Genomic DNA, 10813 nt, shown 5'->3' on the forward strand with positions numbered 1-10813 from the left:
TAAAAAAAGAGTTTTTCGTTATAAGAGTTTTTCCCAAAAACTGTTTGGCCTAACTTATGCTTATAAGTATCTTCTAACTTAAAAAAAGAGGATCCAAACAAGCACCTAATTTTGAAATTATATGTTGCTTAGAAAGAAGGGAAAAGGGAAAGAGCTTTATCCGTTCATGGATGGGCACCGTTGGACGCGATCCACGTGTCCGAACGTCATTTTCCGTTCAACTATTGGCTCCCACAGTGGCATGTGGGTCTAACTCAGACGAAAAGCACGTGCGCCCGCCAATCCCACCCTCGCACTCTCTCTCTCTCTCTCTCTTTGGGTCTTTGAACAGTGAGAGCATGACCGGTTCTTTCGCTCAGTGTGTGGTGCACGCCAACCCTTCTCTTCGCATCACAAACAAGACTATGTTTATCCTCTCCACACCGCCAACCACATTCTTCGCTACTCCTAGGGTTCCGTTCTCTTCTTCAAAGCCTTCTTGCTCTTTCATTTCTCTGCGATCCACATTTTCTGCTTGTTCTTGTTCTTGTTCTTGTTCCCTCACACTCAAGCTTCAAGCCAAGGAGAACGTTGCCTCTCCTAAACACTATCCCCCTAACATGGCTTCCTCCGTCTCTTCTTCCCGCACTTTCCTCACTGCTAAAAACGAACAAGGTTTGCTTTCCGCTTTTCCTTTTCAGCCTTTCCTCGATTTCTGGCTTTCTTTCTTTTCTTTCTTCTTCTTCTTTTTTAAATGTCGAGTTGTAATGAATAAAAAAATCATGATTATGAAGCTTTGAAGCTCACCTGATGAGACTGCGAGCTTTTTTTTCTTTATTTATTTCCGTTTTCGTGTTTTGAGTTAGAGATTGAAGTTTGGTTCTGCTGATGGTACTGTTAGTTAGAGATATTTAATAAACACAGTTTATAGTCCTGATTGTTAGATATGTTCTGACCAGTTAGTTATAAATTTCAAGTGCATCAGTTTACGAACTGCTTCTTTTTCCCAAGATAAAATTACTATGCTCCATTTAAGAAGTTAATCATTTTCTTTTATTTCTGTTTTACTTATCCGAATCCTGAACATTGATTTTCCTTTATCATGTTACTTGTTTATTTGCAGAGCTTCTTTCTGGAATCAAGAAGGAAGTACAAGCTGGATCTATACCTCCTAGTGTTGCTGCTGGGATGGAAGAAGTGTACAATTACTATAAAGATGCTGTAAGTTTATATTTATATGTCTCTTCCACATGCCTTGCTGATGTAAGCATTTAAATTGATTCATACTTTGGAATAGCAATACTTTTTATAAATTACTCTTTAAGAAGTAAACCAATAATACATGTTTCTTTACAGCTAAATTATTCCTAATATATGAGGGAGCAGATATTACTTCACTCACGATTCATTTTGGAACCTGAACTCCCAAAATAATGTGGTTTAAGTATGAGAAAGTAGTCATGTCTATCATCACTATTATATCTATTCTTGTTCATTTGCTTCATGCATTGGCGCATAATTGATTATCATATAATTATTAATGTCTGGTACTCTTTCTATTGCTGTGTTGATAATGGCTTAATATGTTGTTTGTAACATATTGATAGCAAAACGTAGATCTATTCCAATGTCAAATCATGCTTCTAGCTCTCCCCCCTGTCTCTCTCTGGTTGTCTAAAACTTGGACACGTTGATTTTATTAATGCGTTAACTGATGATGTTATTTGAATTGTCACATCACAAATATGTTTGAGCTTTTACATTCCATAAATTTTTATTTTTATTTTTATTTTTTTGATGCTTTACTTGACACCTTGATTATACCAATTTCCCAATTGGCTTAGCGTGGATATTCTTTATGATAATTGAAACGGTTTAGTTAGCTTGTATTATATAGTCCTACAACATAATATACTAATTCATCCTTTTATCATTCTGGCATTTAAAAAACTTAAATGACCTAAGATGCATTTTTTTTGTGTGCATGAAATCACATTTCAGGTTATCAAAAGTGGAGATCCCAAGGCAAATGAGACTGTACTGTCAAATATGACCGTTTTCTTAGATCGCGTATATTTGGATGTGACGGTAAGACTGAATTCTAGGATATTATGTTGTTCTGATATTGTTTCTGTTAGAGATGTTGATATAAAATCATTCATGTGCTGTTACCCTAAAGTTTAAGTTGTTAAGTGAAGACATGTGAATGATTTTATATTAACATCTCTATCAGTTTTCATGCCCATGAATTCTTTTATTTAAGAATTCTTCATAGTGTCTTTCATCTATGGAAATTTAGTTTGCTGTTGTTTCATGTTCCACAAATGTCATGCTCAAAACACGAGATTGATTTTTAACAGGATCCTTTTGTCTTTAAACCACACCACAAAGCAAAGAGAGAGCCTTTTGACTACTACATGTTTGGTCAAAATTATATCCGTCCTTTAGTTGATTTCAAGTGAGTTTACAAGCTGTCGTTTCTCCTCGTTCTTCTGCTTAGCATTGATCAATTTGGTTTACTTGTTTGATTTTTATTGTTAATCATCTATATGTGCGGTTAGTCAAATTTTCATGCATGAACATTATACCCCTGACAAAGGCATTTATATTTTTAATAAATTTATTACTACAATTAGCTAAGATACGTGTAAGTTGTGATTGAAGGATTTGTGTTGTGAAATATAAGAGACACACGCATGGATTGTCCATAACCCAAAGGGTTAGGTTTTGAGGGGAAGTTAACATGCAATGTGCATATAGAGGCCTTACTTGGACTTGGAAGTCTCTACATGTTTAATATATGCTGTTGAAGCTAATGGTTCTATGGGGGATGACTATCAATGCAATTGTGATGATTACTATGTTTATTCCCATGGTGTACAAATACAATGTACTTGAGAATAAGGCATATCCTGTATAAATCCTGTGGTTACTACCTGCCGATAGTTAATTAAGCCCCTTGATCTCTGACTTTTTTGCTTTGGGGTTAGTGAAATCCCATCCTGCATCATGATGTAGGTTAGACCGTTAGACAACTAACATTTAGACCTAAGGAGGAAATTTCTAGAGCAGAAAATGGGCAAATGTATACATGTAAACTAAGTTAATAGTCTCATTGCTAAAGTTTACTGGTGAATCTTGTAAGCTGAACGCTCTCTATGGTTTGTGGAGTGTCGGAGACAGAGTTATTCCAGATGCCATCTTTCTTGGATTTACATGTAAATACCTTGAACAGTGAGGGGTTTTAGATTAATTGTGTTTAGTGTTCTTGTTGGTGTCTGCTGCCAAACTATAGAGTAAGAATGCTGAAGTTTTCAATGTCTACCAATTTCTAGAAAAATCTGCATATGTTAATGGACAAACTTGTCTACTTGCTTTCTTATCTTAATACAAATGTGTCTATGACACCTGGGTGTACTTATGTATTACATTAGTTGGAAGTTGCTCATGGTTAACCACAGGACAGAAATGGAAAAATAAGACTAACAAATCTATTACCTCACCGAGGTCATGCCTTTGCAGCATTTTGTTAAACATACATCTTACTGGGTTTCCTTCTCACTCTTCTATGAGCCCTCAAAACGGAAATCTGTTATGAATGTGGACAAGATGGCACTTGTTCAGCTGTTACTCCCTACTTATGATTTTACATGTGGTTTTACCTGTAGTTAGCTTGATCTTTCCTAGTTGTATTTGTATCTAAAGAAGGCAGATCTCTTGGTTTTGAATGAATTCGTTGTTCGCTTTTATGCATATGCTGAAGTATAAGGTTTGGAACCGTGTTGATTACTTCAGAAGTAGGCTTTGGTGTTTCACTTCCAGAAGTATAATCATGGAATGTAGCAATGTGTATACCCCATTCTTAAATCTTTGGGGCTCATTTATAATCAGCTTGTATCAAAACAATGTCCATTCCATCTGGCTGCGCCTCATAGCTATTCTTAAATTTGATATTTTTGTTTTTTGTCGCAGAAATTCTTATGTTGGCAACATGTCCCTCTTCATTGAAATGGAAGAGAAACTTAAGCAGGTGCCACTTTCTAATATGCTTTATATTGTAGGGTTATATGTGTGCTTGTAAAATATTGGTAGAATTTGTAAATAACCTTTTTCTCACCAAGTAGGATAATAGAAAGTCTAATATTCCTCCTTTGCGGTGCCTACCTTAACCAAATTCTAAGGTTGGTATCTATGTTATCTTAACCAGTTTAAGTCTGCCTTGCTACTATTTTAATATGCTACCATGCAGATTATGACACATGAGCTTTTTAGATATGGATCGTGGTGATTAACCCAAATCATGTGACTGTTTTGATTGTTTTCACTTTTCCATTGCTCTTCAGATCAGTTTCATTATGATTGTATGAACTGGTCTTAATTATGTGTCAGCATTACTAATACACCAAAAATCGAAAAAACCATCTTTTCTTCCTGTCACAAATGTGATTGGAATTTGTCTATTTAGATGCTAGTTGATGTTTCTGATGCTGTTGTTGTATATATCTAAACTTTCCCAGTAACTACTACTTATTACTGATTCTTTTGTATGATAAATAGAACATGGGAAAGAATTATCCACTACCTTTCATGAATTTTCAATCTTGATTGTGATATGTTGTTGTGGATATTTGCCCTATTAACATTTTCATAGATATGGGAGAAAATTCTAAAAGATTGAAAAAATTACTGCAGAAACACAATATCATCTTGATGTCAAATCACCAAACTGAAGCAGATCCAGCTATTATTGCACTGCTGCTTGAAAAGCAGCTCCCAAATATTGCTGAAAACTTGGTAAAGTTTGCATTTTCACTGTGGCTATTTTAAAGCATAGACTGTACAGCACATTTAAAACGATGAAGTAATTGAATCATGCATTTTGTTCTGCAGACCTACGTTGCAGGAGATAGAGTCATAACTGACCCTCTATGCAAGCCCTTCAGTATTGGCAGGTTCATTTTATACTTTTGTTTATTAAATTTGAAATTTATGCTGATATATCTCCTTTTGATGAAAGAAGTTGACTTTGGAGACTATTTACTTGAAATTTTTGTTTTTATAGGAATCTCATTTGTGTCTACTCTAAAAAGCACATGCTTGATGATCCGAAACTTATAGACATGAAAAGACAAGCAAATACACGAAGTCTGAAGGAAATGGCTTTGCTTTTAAGGTATATCTACTAGTGTATAGCTAATTGACTCTTTTCTTTATTGATTCCATTTCAGACAGTAGTGCATCAACTGAAGTGCATGTTTTCTAGAAATCTGTAAACATAGAAATTAGAATCTAAACTTCAAACGGAAGAGCAAGTAATAGCAGTGGGTATGTTCACTTTAGATAGTACATTTTGTATGTAATGGTTATTGATTGGTCAAATGTCCATTATCTTGTTCTTCCGCTGTTAATAAACTGCCTTTTGGTACACAGGAGTGGATCGCAGGTAATCTGGATTGCCCCAAGTGGTGGCAGGGATCGAGCAGATCCCCAAACCGGAGAATGGGTGCCGGTAAGTTCATTTTCTTGTTAGAATAAAATATAAAAGTGCATTATAGTTTCAGTTTAATCAAACTTGTTACATCTTAGATCTGTCATATATGGAAATATTACTTTTAACGTTGACTAGGTAGAAGAAAAAGTGATTGGTATTGGCACTGAGCCGGAATCTTTTATACTTATGGAAGGGTACTTTAACTCTTGTTCCTTTTGGTTATCTCCTTTATATGCTTATAGAAAGGTAGGAATTAGCATGTTTAGAAGCATACATGATGGAAGCCATATGTTTTTGGTTGATTTTTGTTGTTGTTTGTTGTGCTTTGGTGAGGAGAGAGGGAGAGAGGGGGGGGGGGGGGGGGGGGATATTGACCTGAAATGGAGTCTTGCTTTGCCTCAAATATTGAGTTCTGGCTGCACCATTTTGTTATTTAGTTGTGTTAGAATTGAAAACCCAACTACAAACTTTTATTACCTTTATAACTTGTGATTTGCTTGTCATCAAAACAGATTCCTGATAATGATATTCCATGTTTATTGGGTTTTCTTTATTCTCTCCTAGCTGTGATTTATGTTAATTCTTGTTTTCTTTATAAATCTAATGTTTTATGTTGTGAATCGGTCTATTATGTATCAGTGTAAATTATTGTTCGAACAATTCTTTTCTTGTATACTTTGCTACAGTTGTACAAAATGATGAACATTGAGACTTGTGTCAGAATATCAAATGTTGTAAATAAACAACTGCGCATGACTTCCTTAGTGTATTGCATTACCAATTTTGTGATCTTTCCATACTGATATAAGGCATTCAGGCACCCTTTGATACTGCTTCAGTAGATAATATGCGAAGGCTTGTTGAAAATTCTGGTCCACCAGGTCATGTATATCCTTTGGCAATATTGTGCCACGATATAATGCCCCCTCCACAAAAGGTATGGTGTTATTGTCTTGGAGAGTCCGCCCTGATTTTGTTTTTTCATTTTCTTATTAAGACCATGCAATTTTGTAGGTTGAAAAAGAAATTGGGGAGAAAAGAGTTATATCCTTTCACGGGACTGGCTTATCAGTGGCTCCAGAGATAAGTTTTGCTGCACCCGCTGCTGCTGGTGAAAGTCCTGAAAAGGTTAGTTAAATTTAATCACCTGAACTTCCACTTCCTTAGTTAATTAAATTTCTTATTTTGTCATTGAATTTACAATTTCCTTCTGAGAAGTCACTTATTGTCATTTTGTTATAAGGGAACTGAGAAGACGTGACTACTTAAGAATGTGTGACGCAAGATGACACCATATATAACCACTATAAAGTACCGAGTGGCATTTTGTTTTTGTTATTGTTGATGCTGCTCGCATAAATTCCTGTGAAACTTTAGGCTTATAAGGGGGGCCGGAGCCTCCCCTATATGAGTGTGCCTTTTGAATGACAGAACTGAAATGCCACCCTTTGGTGAAACTCACACTTTTGCTGGTGCATTCTGCGATGTACAAGTACTAATATTTGCAGGTTACAGAAATTGAGTATGGTTTCTAGTAATGTGACGAGTAACAACGCTGAAGCTAAATTATCTATTTAAGTAAAACCAGTATTCTGTATCCTTGGGTTCTCAGCTTCAATTTACTGTTTTAACGTGAAAAATAGACAAAGCGATTTGATACATGATTTTCATTATCTGGAAGATTCTTTTACTTCTTTAATTTGATTGGTGTGCTCTGGATTTTACATGGAGAAGGCTAAGGAGGCATATACAAAAGCCGCGTACGATTCTGTGACTGAGCAATATAATGTGCTGAAATCTGCCATACACGGCAAAAAAGGATTAGAAGCATCAACTCCTAAAGTTTCTTTGTCACAGCCATGGAAGTAGTTCAAACCTGAATCTTCTTCGTTACCCTTTCCTCTGATGATCAGGTACAATTCTAACTTCAGAATTTAGAAAACTGTGATTGTATTACTATACATCATATGGGTTAGAATTGGAATCCTTTCTCATTGTTGGGATCAAATATTCTTAAAATTACCTGAGTACACGATTTCTGTAGTACTGTTGTCGTTGATGGTATAGAGATAATTACTTTAAGCAACTAGGAATTTATTGCGTAATGTGTTTATGTTAGTTTTTAATTTCTGCCTTCTGGTGGTTAATATGGCTCTCTTGCCCTTAAAACATTTCTTTAAGGCTGTAAGAATCTGAAATATAAAGAACTGAAATGCTTAGACAAAATATTATACCATCAATTTTTCTAGGCTAAGATACTATTTAGTTAACTTGTTTACCATATCCTAACTGATACTGATCTAAATTTTGGATGGTCTTGTCTTATGAATTAGGATAAACAATATAGAGAGGAAGTAAATGGAAGCTCCAAAGGGCTTGTTTGAAATCTGTTTTAGAAAACAGTTTTTTGATTTTCAGAACAATAAAACAAAAAATTCCATTTGGTAAGTCCTGTTTTGTAAAAAAAAAATTAAATACTGTAACTATTTTTGTTTTTAGATTCAAATTTAGAGAACATATCTGTTTTTGTTTTTAACTTTCAAAACAAAAAAAAGCATAAAAAACACTTGTTTCCATAGCTATTCTACAAAACAGTTTTAAGAACAAAAAAATCAGAACACAATCAAACAAGCCCAAAAATGTCTTTACTTAAACTGTGAAATTATAAATTAACGTACTATATCCCACTGACTTATTTTCATGTCTGGAGACTCCAACAGCTTTTTGTCCCTTTTAGAAGCAAATTAGAAGACGTCAATCAAACAATTTCAGCTGATTCACTTCAGAGGGACTGCCTATTACTTCACCAAATGATTAGCTTGATGGAAGTTTGCAGTAAAATATATATTTTTTTTCACTTTTCTTTTTGTGCATGCCATTATCAGAGTTAAATTCATCAAGAATCTGTTTCAGAAGGTTCAAATTCAGCTGCTTACTGTACAGATCCCTCTTAGTTCCTTGTCAGGTCCGGTCCATTGACTGATAAGATACTAAATATAATTTTCTTACCTACAATTTTGTGTATCAGATTCTGTTTTAGCTAGCTTAATAGATAAAAGCTAATTACTTCCATTTGTAATTTTAAGTCAAATTCGTTACATTATAGATGTGAATAGTTGTTAATAGTAGAACCTGTTCAGAATCAAATTGTTTAGACGACGCCAGTGCATAAAACTGGTCCAAATGCAAATGGAAGGTTATTCATGTTGACAAAATAAAAGCAATGGAGGAACTTTGTTATTTTCAATTTTATCTTTCTTTTTTTTGGTACAGTGTATCTTTATTTACTCTGGTGCTAGCTATACGCTATTTGGAACTCTCGGTGTCTGAAGCAATATGCCGGAGACGGTGGCAAACGTAGATATTTTATTTTGTTTCCAATATATAAAAATTGAACTTATGATCTCTTCCTAAATAAATATTAAAAGCTATCTTTAAGGGGGGTATTTTAAAGAATATGTTTGGGCTACTAGTATAATAAAGTGACTCTTGATCTTAATACATCATTTCTTCACTTTTTGATAGCTAGCGTGGCATCCTTTTGTATCTCGGTGGTTCGCCCTTGATTCTGCAGTTTTCATTGTGTACAAGAGATAGCAAAATACCAATCATTTAAAATAAAAATGACCAAGTGATATCAAAATGCCAATCCTGCTAAACAGGGTGTGAAATTGAAGGGTTGCTGGTAAACGACAACGCAAGTAAACTTAGTCCTATATTGCCCTTACAAAGCTGCTGCTATGCAAACATTTGCTGCTCGTTGTCTAGGCTCTTGGACCTCAAGAATCTGCTTGATTCAAGCGTCTTGTGGTGGGAATGCGTAGGGTTTTCTTTTTGAGTTTCGTCGATAGTCGAAGACTAATCATTTTGAGGCATAGAGATCAAGACTAATCATTTTAAGGCATAGAGATCATCGAAATGGATTTTGACTTTGCCAATGAAGCTTTTCTATATATACGGCCAGGAATCAAACCCTTATTAGCATGTTTAAGATACTCAGTTACATACCAACTGTTTCGGGTTTTGTTGTGTGCAACATATTAACCATTGAATTTTATAATTTTAACTTATGTTTTAAATGATTAATGTGTTATAACACACAGAATTCATTATGAACTCGAATCCAAAGCAACAGATTGTTCTCTACTTCCTTATTCTTGGGTTTTAAGTGTCTTGTTCAATTAAGAAGGAACAGGGTGTGGGTAGTTTTCCTTTAACCTGAAGTACTTAACTTTAGGTTTAGATAGATGAAGGTTGAGAAATGTTTATTGGAAATCCTTATAAGCTAAAAATTCAACATATAATAAAAATAATAATCTTAAGCAGTTGTTTAGGAACTGGGTTATGTATTGTAGTTGAATCAAGATAATTCCTAATTGCAATTCTTTCTTCACTTGTTTTTTTTTTTTTGGGGGGGGGTAATATTTGTGTTTTAATTCTCATAGTTCTAATTTTATAATTGTCTCTCATTAAACCCTAAAAATCAATTTATCCTCTTTCACTCACCTATATTTTTCTTTATGTGTTCTACCTTCCATTAAATTCTTCCTGTCATTTTTACTTAATCTTTCTATTTATGTGTCCTGGGAATGGATCCCCCACATGTCCCTTTTCAAATTTTGGCCAAGTCTGAATAACAGTGATTTTACTATGTGTGATAAATGGTAATACCCTCAGTGCCCCACAGCTGCAACTAAGATTTAAAATACTTGGAACCCGGCCCCAGAATGCTCAATCTGGTCAATTTCTTTCTTCTTTGCTTCTGCTTCTTGTTTCCTATGCGAAGTACAAGAAATGGCCAAGTGGCAAGGGCCACCACCCCACTGTTATATTGTGTTTTTGTGTTCGTTTTGTATTTTCTACCCTGCACAGCAAGATTAGCCTAATATCAACATATGTTAAAACATATAAAAGGATAAAATCATTAATTTTTTTTTATCTTATAGTTTAAGCTTTTAAGAAAGTTGAGTAAATATAGGAATTTGTACGATCAAGTGACTTAAAGTTTGATCCTTATTATAAAGTTAAATTTTAGCCCAATGTAAGGTACTTCATTTTAAATTAAAAAAATTAACTCAAAGTAATATATAAATATGTGTATTGTTCATGCTTGGAAGCCCAATGTGTTATTACGTTAAGTTTCAAGAAAACATAACTGCAACTCTGGTCTGGTCCCACATTGAATTGTAGGTAGTAGCGTTACGACACTGCTTAATTGAAATGAAGTTTAGGACGATGTGCTTTGAAAAACACTAATGAGTAGATTAAGGTTGCATGCACGAGGGTCCCGAATAATGTCACATTCACATGAAGTGAAAAATTAGTATTTTATTAACTCACGGT

The 10813-nt window shown here is 34.5% G+C and overlaps 1 protein-coding gene across 1 annotated transcript; it reads left to right on the forward strand.

Moving 5' to 3' along the window:
* The first annotated feature begins 342 nt into the window (after positions 1–342).
* Positions 343–8693, forward strand: LOC133289218 (glycerol-3-phosphate acyltransferase, chloroplastic). Its single transcript, XM_061487114.1, has 13 exons — positions 343–654; positions 1103–1200; positions 1981–2067; positions 2340–2437; positions 3952–4009; positions 4672–4773; positions 4870–4931; positions 5042–5152; positions 5410–5488; positions 6288–6407; positions 6485–6598; positions 7205–7383; positions 8191–8693. The coding sequence occupies exons 1-12, from the start codon at positions 405–407 to the stop codon at positions 7337–7339; spliced, it is 1314 nt and encodes a 437-aa protein (XP_061343098.1). The 5' UTR covers positions 343–404; the 3' UTR covers positions 7340–7383; positions 8191–8693.
* The last annotated feature ends 2120 nt before the right edge of the window (positions 8694–10813 follow it).

The sequence above is a fragment of the Gastrolobium bilobum genome, unplaced genomic scaffold (assembly GCF_033153095.1).
Source record: "Gastrolobium bilobum isolate Gb01-03AN ecotype WA unplaced genomic scaffold, APGP_CSIRO_Gbil_v1 utg10696, whole genome shotgun sequence".
Lineage (NCBI taxonomy): Eukaryota > Viridiplantae > Streptophyta > Magnoliopsida > Fabales > Fabaceae > Gastrolobium > Gastrolobium bilobum.

Bases quoted from the DNA above. Each gene is read 5' to 3' on its own strand.
- LOC133289218 (XM_061487114.1), top strand. From the start codon at position 405: ATGTTTATCCTCTCCACACCGCCAACCACATTCTTCGCTACTCCTAGG. The intron at 1,201-1,980 runs GTAAGTTTATAT...ATCACATTTCAG, and splicing joins ACAATTACTATAAAGATGCT to GTTATCAAAAGTGGAGATCC. The intron at 6,408-6,484 runs GTATGGTGTTAT...GCAATTTTGTAG, and splicing joins TAATGCCCCCTCCACAAAAG to GTTGAAAAAGAAATTGGGGA.